Genomic DNA, 16762 nt, shown 5'->3' with positions numbered 1-16762 from the left:
AAGTACAATTATTTGATTTTTTTACTTTTCGTAATAATGTTTGTCTGTTCTATACACATGTATACGTATAATATTTGCGTATTAATGTGCTTTTTTCTTAAACATAATATTTACATACAAATTTGATATATAAATTTATATATAAGTTTTGTTTAAAACTTTTCATATAATTAAATCTTTGCTGATTGTAGGTTTGCTTACTCACTTTTGTTTACTCATCATTTTATAACCTTAATGTATTGTTATAAATTATGTAATTACAATGTAATCGAAAAACTAATTTCAAACACTCGGATTTCTTTCGAAACCGTTTTATTATGTAAAATATATTTTTTGTTGCCAATTATTTATTTATTAGATAAAATTTGTTTAAAACTGTCAAAAATTAAAAAAAAAATTATTCATTAATTTTTTTGAAAGCGTGTGTATTGCGAATTGATATAATATTTTAGAAGAATTAAATACTTATCAATGATAAAGTTTTATTAGCTTGCACAATATGCATTAGAATAAATGTCATGAACTTTACCATCGTCTACCAAAGTTTCCGGAGCAGCAACCAATCGGTCTGCTCTTTTGGATAATAATTATTCATACAGAATAAGCATATCAATTTTCATGCAGATGTTCTGTGACGTTTTTTTTTCTCTTTTACGCCGTTTGCCGCCATTCTTGCACCGTTTAAATGGTCTACCATTGCTGAATTATTTATTATTACATATATAAAATAATATTTTAATAAAAAGTAAAATAAAAAGAAATTTGGAAATAATTGATTTGTCGCTGATTACCATAATTGTCCTGCAGTTCTGACGCCCCTTTTAAAATTAAAATTAAATTTTAAATGTGGAAAAGGAGCGGTAAAGACAAAGAGCAACCGAAACAAATGAGATATCTTTATTACCGCTTATCTTTATACAAGCGCATAGACGTCCGTATTGAAAGAAGAATAAAAGATAAAATCCGCGCGTCTCGCATTAGTAATCCGAAATGTAATCCTTTTCGCCTTGCTATCTCCACATAGTCGTATCTCAAGACTTTCCCCTCATTCCGAAGGTGAATTCAATTCATCTCGTTAAACGGTCACAATTGCATTATTCATTATCGGTGTCTCGTCAAGCTTTGCTGCAGACGGAGGGGATAGTATGTGCCACGGAGAACAAGCGTTGCTTTACAGCAAACCATTTAGGGATTTATTACAGACAGATAGCAGATAGTATCGCAGCAGAACAATATATTTAAGAGGAAATCAAGCGTGATTTTAGACGAACAGTCTAATATACTTGAACGAAGACTTTACACGTGCAACAAATTTTCGAAATTTTCTAGGTCGAGGTTGTGCCGTGTTTCTTGCAAAAATGCCAGAAAATGAGATACCGATATCCGAATTGGTAAGTAATTCTTTAATGATAAATTGATGAGTTTACTACCGATATCGATGTTTCTTTATTTCTTATTAATAAAATTATACAAAATATTAATTAATAAGAAAATATTCTTTTATTTATGAAAAGTTTTATTTTTTTGCAAATTAAGCTTTAGAGAAATAATTTACATAATTATATCGATAAATTAATTTTTTGTTTTTAAATGTGTGGTACAATGTTCCTTAATCATGAAACAATGTGATTATGTCTTCATGCTAATGCATTATATTGACAGTGTTTTTTACTCAAATATAAAGTATACTTGCAAATATTCGTCGCGTATAAACTGCGTGCATATTATTAAATTCAAGTTTGTATCTATATCAGTCATGTACTTAATCAATGATATGACAGTAGTTCAGTTGATAACAAGTTTAATATTTTCTCTTCTACAAAAACTTTTAGATTAAGTTATAATGACAATCAAACAATGGAATCTTTTGCTGCTAGCATAATTGTTTAGGAAAATTCTCAAAGAGATACGCTAAACACTTATCCTTATTAACACTAAGTTCACATTTTTCTGTGTCAATATCTATCACAGTGTCGATCGTCTATCTTTTATTTGCTTTATATGATTGTCGCAGTGTCAATAAAAATACAAGACGAGAATTATAGGGATATTTCGTGAGATAAGTGTGCAGATGGAAAATATAGAACAATCATAAAATTTATCAAAACTTGATTTTATTTTATTAAGAATTAGATTCATTTTTACAAATATGTTAATATTTATATTTTAAATAAATTATATATACATATAAAAATTGTGTTTATAACATTATATTTTTATTAAACAATATTACATTTTTATAGTTTACCTATTTTATTTATTATTTTTTAAAAATTTTAAAATGAAAAAAATCAGATTTTGACTTTATCAGAACCAAAATTAATATATTTTTTATAATATATTATATTATATGTATATTTGATAATGTTCTTTAAAGAAATAAATATATTGTTTTATTTAATTATAAACAAAATACATATATTTAAACATACATTTTATATTAATATTTAAAATATAAACAAAATTCTTCTAAACAAAAGTTAGTTAAAACGTTTTCTTCAATTTTTTGAATAGTTTTATTTTTAAAAATTTAATTTTATTTAATTTAAAATTAACATGTTTATGTAACATACAATAGATATGATTGTATTATTGTAGTAGCAAGTATTTTATGAAAAAAGTTACTTACATGATTTATATTTAAAATGACCTAATGACAGCAATTAAATTTTAACACGCAATTTATATATTTTAAATATTATATATTCCATAAATTTAACATAGAAAATGTTACTTTAACGTTATTTTTTAATAAAGTTTAATATTAATAGTAATATAATTTTTTTCTATATATTTTCTATTTGACACTCATTTTTGTATTATCCATTATGTAGATATAATTATCATTTGTTAAGTACGAATTTATTCTTTGATTTTTCAGAAAAATTTAACAGCCATTCCGATGGCGGAGGAAACAACAAATGATAGAAATAGAAATTCTGAGCTTACTTACGGCATCGATGATGCTCCGCCGTGGTATCTGTGTTTATTCATGGCATTACAGGTTTCGCAATCATATACATGTCTGTTTTTCGCTTTATTTCCGTATCTACTTTTTATTTCGATCAATAAAGCGCAATAAATATTTCAAAGAGAGTAGAAATAATTTTTCTAGTGTAAAAGTATAAAACAAAAATACTTCCTGCTTTTCATTTTAAGTCTCAATGTCCAATGTATCTAGTTTAAAGCGGGACTAAAATGAGACTTAAGTAGAATGTCTTTTTTTGGACGTAAATCGGATATCCTAAGTATTATCCTTCGGACATTCGACGTGTATGTACGTTCAAGTTGAAATTGATTATCTTTTTATACATATATATGCAGTTAACGTTTGAAAACGTTTGTTTTTTATTATTAAGATTATTTTAAATATTTAAAAAATTAAGTATATCTCTTATTACTATAAATATTTTATTAATATTAAATAAATAATTTTCAATTACCATTCATGCAATTATTTTTGAATTTTAATTTACTTACGTTAAAAATGTGCAAAACAGACAGAGAGATGCAGTGCGAGCTTGTCGTAATAGAATGTAATTCTATAATTTACGATGTTAAATATTTCTACGCATTTTTTATTAATATATAAGAAGCAAGCAAAATAAACAAAAGCAAATGCGTTTTTAGCATTACTTAACTATGATTGGTGCCATTGTTTCCATTCCATTCATTCTAACACCAGCATTATGTATGGCCGAAGATGATCCCGCGAGGAGTCACATTATTTCTACGATGATTTTTGTCACTGGTTTAGTAACGTTCATTCAAACTACCATAGGATGTAGGTAAGTGTGTAATTATTTGGTAATAATATAAAAATTATATGTAAACAAATTACTACTATATGTGATAAATTTTATAATTATGTATAAAATTTAGCAAAATGTTTTCTTACAATTTTTAATATAATATTTTAGAATTTTTATATAAATTTTAGAACTTTCTGTATAATTTCAACTTTTTAAAAAATATCTCAGATTTTTTATATAAATTAAAACATTTTTCAGAAACATTAAAAAAAGATTTTTTTTCAAGACTTTACATTTGTAAATTTTGAAATATTCTAAGATTGTATAATTTCCAGAGAAATATTATAAAATATTCTAAGATTTAAAGTATTTATATATCATAAAATAAAAATCTTTATAAATATTTAATATAAAAAATTCTTAAAAATATGAGATAAAAATAAATTTTTCTAGAACTTACAAAATTTAATATTATTTGATGCTAGTAGAAATACCAAACAAATTGCAATTGCAATAAATTTGCATTAGATTGCCATTGGTGCAGGGCGGTACCATATCATTCTTGGTACCAACTCTGGCGATACTGAATCTGCCGCAATGGCAATGTCCCGCACCGGAAGTTCTTGAGCAAATGTCCCACGAAAACCGAACCGAGCTCTGGCAAATTCGAATGAGAGAACTGTCGGGTGCCATCACTGTTTCTGCCTTATTTCAAGTGATCATCGGGTTTGGAGGTGAGCGCTGGGCTTTAATCGCCAAATCTTTCGTATAAATCGAGATAAGATATTACTTTTTATAATTTCCACATTTATGCATAAAATTTTTAATTTATCGAGGTAAGTTGAAAAAATATTATTCTGCTCTTATTTTATATTTATCATAATTTTTAATGCTTTATTTTGTAAATGTACAGTAAACAACATTAAATTGTAGTACTAAGAGATTTTGCATTTTGATGTAAAACATTTTTTTGTCGATTATATAAATACTTTTTACTATTTCGCTTTATATAGAAGAAAATCCGCGTTTAAATTAAATAATATAAATATATGAACTATGGATTTTTATTTTTTCAATTATCTATGCAGATCATGTCTTTACCAGTAATATAATAATATAGTACCATATTTAGTTTCCGAGAAATAAGGGAGTGCCTTTTTTAATAGAATTTTTAATAGAATTTAGGCCATTATTAATTAGCGATCTTTTTCTATTCCAAGACAAGGAGGTGACCTTTCTCTATTTATCAAGTTTAATTGTTCTTTTTATTATGCGAAATATATTAAAAATACATTTACACGCAGGTATCGTGGGATATTTGTTGAAATTTATAACTCCCCTAACAATCGTGCCGACAGTTTCACTAGTTGGGCTATCGCTCTTTGAAAACGCTGCGGATGCAGCATCTCAGCACTGGGGTATCGCAGTTGGGTATGTATGTATTGTACAAATGGCATTGTATAAGTGTACATTATAATAATTAAAATTAATTATTGCGACTAATATGTAACATGTAATAAATAGTATATAATAAAATAAAATAAAACTTAGGATTTAATAAACTCTTGTGTACATTTCTAGAACGGTAATACTATTAACGACATGCTCTCAAGTAATGGTCAACGTTCCATTTCCGTTCATAACATATCGCAAAGGTCAAGGATTCCAAATTATCTGGTTCGAATTGTTCAAACTTTTTCCGGTAAGTGCAGGGGAAAAACCTATTGTTAAATAAAATCTACCGTATGGGTGAGATGTGAATTATCGTGATACAAACAATAATTGTTAAATTTTTGCTTTTGCATTTTTTAATTTAAATTTTTTTATTTAAAAATATATCCGAGAAAGTTCTGTACTTGTTTATTATAAATTGTGATTTTAGAATAAAGAAGTCACATGCAAATAATTAATATTATTAATATTTATTTATGTATTAAAACTAGAATACTTGTTGCATTAGGTTTTGCTGACGATAATCGTCATGTGGATAATCTGCACTATACTAACGATAACCGACACGCTACCGTTCGGTCATCCCGCCAGGGCGGACACCAAATTGAAAATTATAAACGATTCACCCTGGTTTCGGGTACCGTATCCCGGACAGTGGGGCGTACCTACGGTAACATTGTCAGGCGTCCTCGGTATGCTAGCGGGAGTAATGGCGTGCACGGTCGAGTCCATCAGTTACTATCCAACCACCGCGAGAATGTGTGGTATATTTGTTTTCAAATCATAATTTGTCATTTTCCTTTTAGAGCTATTTTTTATTTCGATAAGTGTTAGAATGACGATGTCTTGACTCTTTCCATTAATGGAAGTCTTGTTAGTCAGCAAGGATAATATTGATAGAACGAAACTTATTAAAAATGTTAGATTCATTAAGAATAATATTTTTATTAGGGACTTATTAAAAATAAAATGTTTATTAACAACAACGTAGCTTTTCTAGTAAAATTTTTTTCTCAAACTTTTTAGACGTATTGGAACACTTATATGATAAATTATTGAGCAAAGATTATAAGTTTTTTCTGTGTTTCTGAAAAAAAGTTCCAATTTGTATAAAAATTCTGAGAAAAATTTTCATCAAGACTATGATTTATCGAGAAACTTCCAGGAGCACCGCCGCCACCGGTCCACGCGATCAATCGTGGTATCGGCATAGAGGGTCTGGGTACGATGCTGGCTGGACTTTGGGGTAGCGGCAATGGCACAAACACGTTCGGCGAGAATGTCGGCACGATAGGTAACGGACAATTAATTGCGAACTTAACATGGATTTACTGTAATACGACGTCGTCTGATGAAATATAACAATTAGGGGTCACCAAGATCGGTAGCCGCAGAGTCATACAGTGGGCCTGCTTTTTGATGATCCTGCAAGGCGTGATCAGCAAATTCGGTGCGGTATTCATCATAATTCCCGAGCCGATAGTCGGCGGAATATTCTGCGTGATGTTCGGCATGATTTGTGCTTTCGGTAAGAGCAAGTTAATTCTACGATACGTTTTCGAACGCAACATATCTCTGTTACAAATATCAGTCTTATAGAATAGAAAGGAAAATAGTTAAGACACTCTATTGTATATTCGATCTAAACGAGAGATATGTTCAAAATTAGATCTTGAAGAAAATCTTGAATTTATTTATAGTATCTTATATATTAATTATATAGACAATTGTATTATCTTCTTACTAACCTTTTTGCCTCTTTACTTTTGTTATTTAATTATTTATAATTTATTTTTTAATCCACAATTCTTTATAGGCTTGGCGGTTTTGCAATATGTAAATCTTAATTCCGCAAGGAACTTGTTCATCCTAGGCTTGTCCATGTTCTTCCCTCTGGTGAGTACACTCGTGAGGATGCATGCTCAATTATTTTGCCGTTTATATGCGTAAATACTTTTATATTTATATGCAAAATAGACAAGAATGAACGCACGCAGGTGATCTATTTCAGGTCCTGTCGAAGTGGCTGATCAAACATCCGGATACGATACACACGGGAAACACTGTGGCGGATAGCGTATTTACTGTACTGCTCAGTACTACTATTCTAGTAGGTGGTGTGTTGGGCTGTTTTCTGGATAATATCATCCCAGGTATTGTTGATGTTTAGATAATAAAAACACGTAATATATCAATGTCTATCGATTTTCATCGTTTAAATTAAAGGAAATGCAAAGGATCGTGGATTGGAGGCTTGGGCGAAAGAAATGGAACTAAACGGTGGCGCGGCTGAAAAACAAACTGACGAAGCTTCCGGTACTGCAGAGTACGTCCGAAATACTTTTGATTTCCCGTTCGGGATGAATCTGTTAAGGAGGTATTATCACACATATACATATTTTGATCATTTGTACGTGCGCGTTATGCAAGATAATAAGATAGGTAATATTTATAAATTAATATTTTTCAGTTGGAAATGGACATTTTACATACCGTTTTTACCTACTTATCAAAAATCATAAATACGCGCGCGCATTAGGAGTAAATAATGCAACTATACTTTGCGCATGCATACGCCTATGCTGCGTTGCAAGATATGATCTTTAATCGAAAAAATATAATATATAAAAAGACAAATGTGATATCACAGTTATAAACATTTTACAACGCACGAGTCTTAGTTTCAGTCATTAGCTTTGTTGCGGCATTATAAAAATATATATAATTTGATGCGTGAGGTTCATTAAGATAATTGATAGCCTACGAAAATAAAGATGATTATAGTTAAATAAGAATTCAGTACACGAGCGGACAAAATACCTATTAAGCATACTGTCTGGGTATGAGTAATAATATCCGCATGTGTATGTATATTAAAGATCGACAATATTTTTTTAGCAAAACAAAAGATGTTTTATATAATTAAATGAAATATATATTTAATACAAATTTAATAAAACATTTAGTAAATATTTAGTAAAACTAAAGATTAATATAATTTTGTATATTTTATCGGGAAATATACAGTATTTTACATAGCACATAATATTACTGTAATAATTACGTGCTATGCGGGATATGTGCCCACCCTCCCAGACAGCCACAAAATACTAAAAGATGACGAAAAGACGTCTTTTTTAAGTTGTCTTTTAGGTAAGACTAAAAGATGACTATAAGACATGTTTTAGACGTCTTTGAGCTGTCTGGGCTCTCAGAAAAAATTTCTGATATCAAGACAAAAAATATTCTTGACATATTTAATCTTATTACAATTTCATGTAATATAAAAATAAAACAACATTAAGATTAAATCAGAAATTTCTATCTTCAGGTCAATCTATAATTCTTAAATTGTCGCAAATCTAGAATATCATAAGATTGTCACAAATTTAGTAAATTATTTTAAAAAAATTAATAAGATAGCATAAAAAGTCATTTTATTCTAGATTTAAGAACTTTCTATTTAAGAATAAAATACTCCTTCTTTGATAATAAATATGATTGGCATTATATCAATCCTATTTTATGATAGATCGAAGAGTAATATATAGCATTAAGTCCAGAAATCTTTTCTGTGGGTGCATAGAGCATAGAACATTGCAGCAACTTCACAATGTTCTGAATATTACTGAAATTTTATAGATATTCTGTATATTAATTCTTCAAATTCTGGTTTTTTATTTTTACGTTACAAATAAATAAAGTTGCATTAAAAATAATTACTTTTTTACTTTTTTGGAATTTTTATATTTATTTAGGGTTTTTTATATGAATTACAATTTGATTTATTGAATGACAATCATCCACGAGTCATCTACCCAGCGAAAAACGATAATGAATTCGACATCAATTCGACGTCGAAATGATGATTTCGTTCGTCGAATCAATGTCGATTCGATGTACTATTTCTCACTGGGCAGCTTTAAAAATTATGAAAGAGCGCGAGAAGCACAAGGGAGAAAATAATTATTTATTTATATCTGTCCCTACTTTTTATTTTTTTTTAAATAAAATTGTATAAATCTTTCTCAAAATATGTATATAAAATATAAAAGTATGAAAAATTAAATTATTTTCTCTCTATTTTTATTAATAATATCTTTAAAAGATAGATACTCTGCGTAATGTAAAAAATATAACAATTAAGCTTTTCTTAAAATTTATCTTTTCATATTTTTCAGAAAATTGTCACCCACAAATTTGTTATAGCAGACTTTTGATTCCATCGTTATCTACTACAATGATCTAATTATTGATGTTCATCATTTACCGCGCAAATGATACTTAGTTTTAAATCCTGTCGATTTATCATTATTTGCGTTTGCATGTCAAACTATTCCTTCACATTCATAGATATGAATTTCCTATTAATCGTTATGACAGCGAAGTCAATATAATAATGATAACAGTTATCAATAAAGATAACATGCTTCTCATTGCATAAAGAGTAACTCATCTAAAAAGCGCCTGTTTCGTAATCCTCGAAAAAGGACTTGAATTTGATTCTAAACGATAGTTAAATATTAATCCTCTAAAAGTTTTTAACTACTGAGTTTACTTTTAGTTGCTACACGTGCAACGACCGATCATCTTAATTATTGTTTCCCACCGCGCTCGTGTTTCCGTTATAACCGTGCGTACATAAATTGGACGTATTTCACTATTTAATTTCTAACAATAATTATAAAAGCTGTACGCATGGAATAAAAAAAAATTTAGAGAGCTTTTAGTTTGCAATTTTCGTGGGCTACACGATGATATAAATATTATGCGGGGGTTTATTAACACCCTATATATACTAAACATAGGCAGTCACATATTCTATGTATAAGCTATACGGAATGGAGCATACGTCGTGTGCGGAAACTTCACGGCTTGTTTACGTTAAAACGGTTCGTTGTATGTGAAAAATGAATAGGACCATTTTTGTAGATAATTACATGAGCTTTTTTTCTTGTAACCACCTCAATTGACCTCCTAGTCATAGAAAACGAGATTTTTTGCAAAAAACTGATTTTTGTGACCTTTGACCTTAAATAATTTTTTAAACCTGGCCGCTTCTCTATTTTCAATATGTTGTTTAAAACAATAAAATAAAACAACTAAAAAAATTGTTGCCACCATTTTTTTGCACTGAAGGCATTTTTTGGACTAAAATGACTGGACTAATAGAGAATTTCTGGAGATTCGAAAACTTCTCTATTTTGTGGCCAATCACACGCTTGAAATATCAGCCTTACTAAGGCTTTGTCTACAATGAGTCGTTAATCGTTGGTCGTAAGAAATTTAACCAATCAGGTTCGCTTAGTCTTCTCTAAGATCAACTGTGATTGACTAGATTTCTTAAGACCAACGACTATCGACTCAATGGCCGCGTTCAGCAGACACAACTGTTGAGTGAGCGCTCAGTGATTCTTTAATATGATTGGTAGATCTAAAGGTATTAATCAATCAAAACTAAGCGTTCACTCAACAGTTGTGTCTGCTGAACGCGGCCATTGTAAACGAGGCTTGATGCTGAACATGATGCTGAACTATATACGGAGAGGTTAGCGTGGTTGACCGGTGTGAATTGGTGTGAATTTCACATCAGAGTAACCAAGAGTAGCGTACGGGTATATTGGTCTTTAATTGTTGTTGTTTTTTAAAATAATTTATTCAAGTTCGAAAACTGTAGAACAATGGCCTCTTCTACCGATGTTGCTACAGTATGTATTAATGATTCATATATTATAAAAAGACAAATGTTTCAAATACGTTATAATGTAAACAATGTAGAATATCGTCGAGATATTAAATATAAAAATGATTTATCAAATAACTTTAGATGCCTATTGATTAACAAAATATTTATGAATTTATAATAAAAATTTATGCTTACTAATGTTTATATATTTGTTAAAAATTGACGAATTGAGAAAGTGCAATTTATGTTGTAAAAGAAATATAATGGGTTATATTTTTATACTTTTGTTACAATTCTACACACGATTCGACAATTATCTCTTGTAATTTTTTACTATTAGTACTAATTATAACATTTATACATAATTTTTTAAATTAAATAATCATGTAAATACTTTCTAAAGATATGTTAAAGTACACAGGTGTTTATGAAGACTGATCTTATTCCTTTAATTTGGAAAAATTTAAAATTATAAAAAATTATGAAACATGTTTGATCATTTCAATATGCTTTTTTTTTTTAAAGGTATTGAGAATTAAAATTTACAGAATTTATTTTTATATTTATATGAGGGATAAAAGAACAGACTTTGTTGACACCTTATAAGAGATGTTAAAAAATGTTTTATTCTTGTAAAAGTAATAAAAATTAACTCAAAAATTTTATAACTTAATATTTGTAGAAAAAAATGCTGAAAAACAATATATGTACGGAGTGTTAACATATGCTTTATATTTATTTTTTAATATATATTTTATAATTATTTTTTTTAATTATATCTTTATTACATTGCGTTTAATTTTCAGATCCGAGCACAAAGATATTTAAATGAGCCATTGATAGAGCGATGCAGAGATCTGTCTCTATTAATAGATGAGTCGAGCACTACTGAGCTACAGCTGGTCTTTCCCTTGCTAATAGATTCTTTATTTGGAATAGTGGATAACATTGGATGGGGTCTGCATAATATTACCCTCAAGAAAAATCCACATGAATATGAAGCGCTGTGTCACTTTCTCGGCCCACAAGGACCAATGTTCTCCTTATGTTATAAATTACTTCCAGATTGTTATCTTAAGTATAACTTTCCGGTGTCATATCTTCCGGTATGTTTATAATTCAATTTTTTGTGCATCATATTTTACTTCTTTTTTTTATGTTTTTGTAATATATTGTAATTTTTCTCATTTTAGTCAAAAATACGTTCCATGTTGGAGGAAGGTATAATATCACCGTTTTACCTTGATAAGATAAGAGATGATCAAGGAACACGTGTTCCTTCAGCTTTATCTATGAGTATCCTTTACTAAATATTATATTATTTACTATATACTATGTAATTAGTATATATAGTTATTATATTTTGTAATTTTTGCCATGTTATTTATTAACACTAAATATTTCTTAACAAAAGCACATATCCCTTTGAATACTACATCTTTCATTTTGCGTATCACTTGACCAATCCTTGGTTACAATTGCAACAGCAAGAAAATGTGTGGATGAATTGGGAAACGATTTATGTTCAATTGGCACATTGTTATCTATATCATTTTCTTCCAAGAGATAATTCTGCGGTTTTACCAGTGATTGGGCCATACGTGAAGAAGACGCCGCCGAGAAAATTGACTCAGTCGCCAGAATTTCGAAGGTACAAAGATACTATGTTTATAATGAGATATCTGCTGCAATGATATTACTCAAAAATGATAATTTTACTCAAAAATTATTATTTTTTAATTATCTATAGAAAAGATAATTCTCAAAATGAGAATTTAATACACTAAGTGGCTAAATTCATTTAGTCGCTAAATGAAGAGTTAATGATATTTTTATTTTACTTACAATTAGTTATTAGTAGATCAAATTGTTACACCAAAATCGCATTTAAAAACTATATATTACAAAAGTTTAGTTATTTAAAACATTTAAACTGAAAAATGTGTTCTTTTGACTTAAGTTGTAACTTAAAAATCGACAAATAAGTGATCAAACAAGACGCATAATTACAAATGTCAAATTCTCTCTATTTATTTATCATAATTTCAACCAGAGATTGTCAGAAGTTGCAAACTTTGAGACTCTTGAGACCGTCTATATTATCATCGGGATCGGTAAGTCCTGGATCGGGCGTGCCGCAGCAGCAATGTCTACCGCAAGTCTGGAGAAGCGAGACCGTAGTACAAGTCTTTCTTGATTTTTGGTTAGAATATACAGAAGACACGCAGCTGACTTCCCAGTTGAATACGTCCTACTTGTCCTCAGTACCGCGACGAGTAAGTTTTTTGTATGCCATGAAAGAAAGACGCAATAGAAAAAGATGAATAATCTTACAGAATGGAAATAACATTTTGTTATATCAAATGTATATTTGACTTTAACTTAATTTTAGCATAGTATACATTCCGGAGAACACATACGTCTTGTAAGAGCGTTTATAAAGACGCTGCATGAATTTACAAATAGCGCTACAGGCGATAAGAGTGCAATGGACGAATTAAAAAGGTACTGTAAAATAATATTTTATAAATTCTATAAAATTTTGTCACATTATAAACATTTTTTTTTTGTTTTATTTATATTTGCCAGAATAATTCTTCCTTCGGTTCAAGGAAAAATATATACATTTTTGCGGAAAGCGATATATCATTGGCCTCTGGACAGTTCGTTTAGATTGATACTGGAAGCTTGGCTGAGCTTTATTCAGCCATGGAGATATGTACTGGGAGTATCGTATACTAAAGAAGGGTATTTATGTGATATACTATTGGTAGTACTAAAATAATGTTGCAATTATTGGTAATATTTTTCTTTTAATATTTTCAGTAAAGCAGAAGAGGAAGAAAGGGGCAAGATTCACGATCCCAGCAGATGGATTTCTTTCGTTGCCAATAATCTATTGGCATACACAGTTGTATTTCAGCAGTTGCTTCCGCGGTTTACAAGAACGGACCTGGTAGCGCCTAAGAATGCGTTAATGTTGTTTAGAGTTACAAAAGTACGTGCATCTTTATTAACTAAATACATTATTTTGTGCTTTCAAAGATGTATTTGCATATTCTTTTTATTTATATTTGTTCAGGTATTTTCGCAATCGTATTTAGCGAAAATGATATGTGAAGTGGAGAGTTGTATAGATGATGTAGGATTAAGCAAAGGTCGTATAACTACGAATCAGTGGACATCGATCGTTCGGCAACAGATTCTTGAACTGGAAGGTCCGACATATCAATATGTTCCCATGTTTTCGACGGCCACTAATCTGCAGGTATTATTTTTTACTTTGCATATTTTTTAATATCTATCAATTTAACTAGCTTTATTAACAGATGATTATTTTTTTCAGGTTATATGGTTTTTAAGTAACATTAAACAGGCACATTTAACAGCGACCAGCTTGGTCGAGGCTCTGGAAGACAGGAGAAGGGGAAAGCGTTTTCTGCTTTCTCTATGGGAATTCTTTAGCTGTGAGGAGTACTCCTCGGACGATATCAGCATAGAGGAGCGACGACGCGTCCCCGTGCTGCTGGCCACCGCTCAACAGCAGCTGATAGATATATTTCAAGTGATTGAATTTCCTTTATATTAATAATGAATCACGTATCTATCGTTATTTTGAATAACACGCATAATCGCGATTGTTGCAGATACAGCTCGAAGACATTCCACAAGTTGCTATAGTGGCAGATCAAGAATATCACGACAGTATTCTATCAACTTCTTTCTGCCATCAATCACAGGTGCGGATTATTGGAATAGATTTCTAAAGTTAATTTAAAAAGGTTTATCGACTAATTAAAAAATGCAATTTTTAGGTGGAATCCAGCTTTGATTCGAGCAGACCAGGTACTTTTGTACCGTTGCAAGAAGGTAGACAGACATGTCGGTATATCGAATATATGGGTGATCCAGAGTTACAGCCAGTGCGATCGAACGAATGCGCTTTTCTTGTTAGGAACTTTTACAAGCTGTGCTGTTACATCAATCTCAAGGTATTGTATCATCATGTTATGTCAATTTTATTGCATGCGTGTGCGTGCGTGCGTGTGTGTGTGTGTGTGTGGCGTGTGTGTGTTACAAGGTATTGTTTATTGCCGTTCACCGATTCATTTGTGATTTATTTGTAGTATCGATACGAAATTATCTCACTGTACAACAGACGAAGCTTCTTTGGTAGTGTCTGTCGGCAATTGATTGCCCCACCTACCACGGTTGTAAAGTTACCCAAACGAACGACAAATGGATTTACTAGTGGCTCTGAGGAACGATTGCCACCTCGATTAAGTTTACGAGCTTTAGCCAATTACACCTTCCTCACAAGTATATCAATTGGTATATTGATCGCATGGCTCACTAAGTACGTAATTCCGTGATCTTTCTATGATCTGTCGAAACATTATGATCTACGAAATATATATTTAAAATATTTTTTTCTTACAGTTATGGTCCTTTCATGTTTCTTGGATTTATATCTTTAATGTGGCTTATGTGTATAATTATACGTGCAATGTTGCAACACTATTTTCCACGTAACACAAGTGTTTTGAGACCAAGCGCGAATGCATCTTCCATTAGCCGATGATATTCTCGAATTTTAAGATGAGCTGTAAGCAATTTTGGACGAAACATTTCTATGAACAGCCGCTTTGGATATGTGTTTGTAAGTGTGTTAAATGATGTAAAATATAATATCAGTAACATTACTGTTTGTATACTATTTCAAGTAATTATGCTAAGTATATACAATTGCATTAAATTGTATTTACATTGCAATTATTTAACCAGAGACCTTTACGTTTGAAAATTATTTGGCAAATTAATTTGCTAAAGTTATTGTGTAAATTGTTTAATTTAAGAAGCACATTTTATATTCATATTTTTTACGATTTTTAAAATTATTATATAATAAATAATTATAATTCTTTATAACTCTTTATAATTATTAAAACTTATTTTATATTTATAAAATTTTCCAAATTGGGATTATTTTTGAAACACGAGGTCATATATTTCTTATTGATTACAGATAATTATTACTAGTAATATAGTTGAAATTAATTACATTCCCTTTTTCTCGTAAAAAATAGTCTAATTATAATGTAGATTAACCTTAATTACTTACATCCATCGTGCAATTTGTAATAAGCAATGTGCTATGTGATATCCGCGTTAGCAACATTCTACGATTATCATGTTGCTCTACAGCACATGCAATAACATTAACAATTATTGATTCATCGCCCCGTGTGTATCGAGAATAGCAGAAGCGCGAGAACGATCAACGCCGCAAGTCTCTTCTCCAACACCAGCGTGAAACTTAATCAACGTGATGCGCACGAACGGAAAAATGAGCTAGCGTACTCATTAGACAAATTGAATTCGGAAACTACGCGAATCGTCGATCGATGTGGCATCGAGCGCCTGCAAAGAGATTAACCCTTATGTCAATATCCACGATACCTATTTTGCATTATAAATTAACATTCTTTTTTAAAACAAAAATATGCTTTCAGATCCTCTTTGGATAACCCAGTTTAAAACTTTTAGATGCTACTCATATTTTTCTTACTCATATATATATTTTACTCATGTTTTTTTTTTTTGAAACTTTTTTTTGAATCTATTGAACACAAACCATAAACGATAAATAAAAAATTTTTTCCTTTTATTTTAAATAAAATTTTAAGTAAAATTTCTGACAAATTCGAGAAAATTCCAGGGATTTCTTTTACAAAATTCTGAGTAAATACTTTATTTCTAATCTGATATCTTATAATATGTACTTTTGCAAAAAGAACCTTCCAATAAAATCTCGCAAGAACGAATACTGTAGAAAGATGTTTGTATATAAAAGGAATTTCAACAATTATTT

General features: G+C 29.9%; 2 protein-coding genes across 5 annotated transcripts; both read left to right on the top strand.

Moving 5' to 3' along the window:
- The first annotated feature begins 945 nt into the window (after nt 1-945).
- LOC105829718 (solute carrier family 23 member 1) lies at nt 946-10140 on the top strand. Of its 4 annotated transcripts, none has more exons than XM_028191130.2 (13): nt 1063-1391; nt 2882-3004; nt 3631-3788; nt 4281-4486; nt 5057-5183; nt 5334-5454; nt 5713-5968; nt 6370-6498; nt 6574-6732; nt 7021-7100; nt 7216-7357; nt 7431-7581; nt 9386-10140. In XM_028191130.2, exons 1-13 carry the CDS (start codon nt 1359-1361, stop codon nt 9411-9413), a joined length of 1713 nt encoding a protein of 570 aa, XP_028046931.1. In that variant the 5' UTR covers nt 1063-1358; the 3' UTR covers nt 9414-10140. The 4 variants fall into 4 exon arrangements, 3 of the variants coding, with proteins under 3 accessions (XP_028046931.1, XP_012524218.1, XP_012524219.1); XM_012668764.3 differs by lacking the exon at nt 9386-10140 and adding an exon at nt 7675-8923 and having other exon boundaries at nt 1082-1391; XR_003625914.2 differs by lacking the exon at nt 9386-10140 and having other exon boundaries at nt 946-1391; nt 7202-7357; nt 7431-7572.
- Nucleotides 10141-10421: 281 nt separating this feature from the next.
- On the top strand, nt 10422-15651 carry LOC105840285 (sphingomyelin phosphodiesterase 4). The gene is made up of 14 exons (XM_012687172.3): nt 10422-10912; nt 11697-11996; nt 12084-12186; nt 12310-12541; nt 12944-13166; nt 13283-13395; nt 13480-13638; nt 13717-13888; nt 13973-14158; nt 14237-14455; nt 14538-14630; nt 14706-14882; nt 15018-15247; nt 15331-15651. Exons 1-14 carry the CDS (start codon nt 10886-10888, stop codon nt 15470-15472), a joined length of 2376 nt encoding a protein of 791 aa, XP_012542626.1. The 5' UTR covers nt 10422-10885; the 3' UTR covers nt 15473-15651.
- The last annotated feature ends 1111 nt before the right edge of the window (nt 15652-16762 follow it).

The sequence above is a fragment of the Monomorium pharaonis genome, chromosome 2, assembly GCF_013373865.1.
Source record: "Monomorium pharaonis isolate MP-MQ-018 chromosome 2, ASM1337386v2, whole genome shotgun sequence".
NCBI lineage: Eukaryota > Metazoa > Arthropoda > Insecta > Hymenoptera > Formicidae > Monomorium > Monomorium pharaonis.
This window is presented reverse-complemented; position numbering and strand designations above follow the sequence as displayed.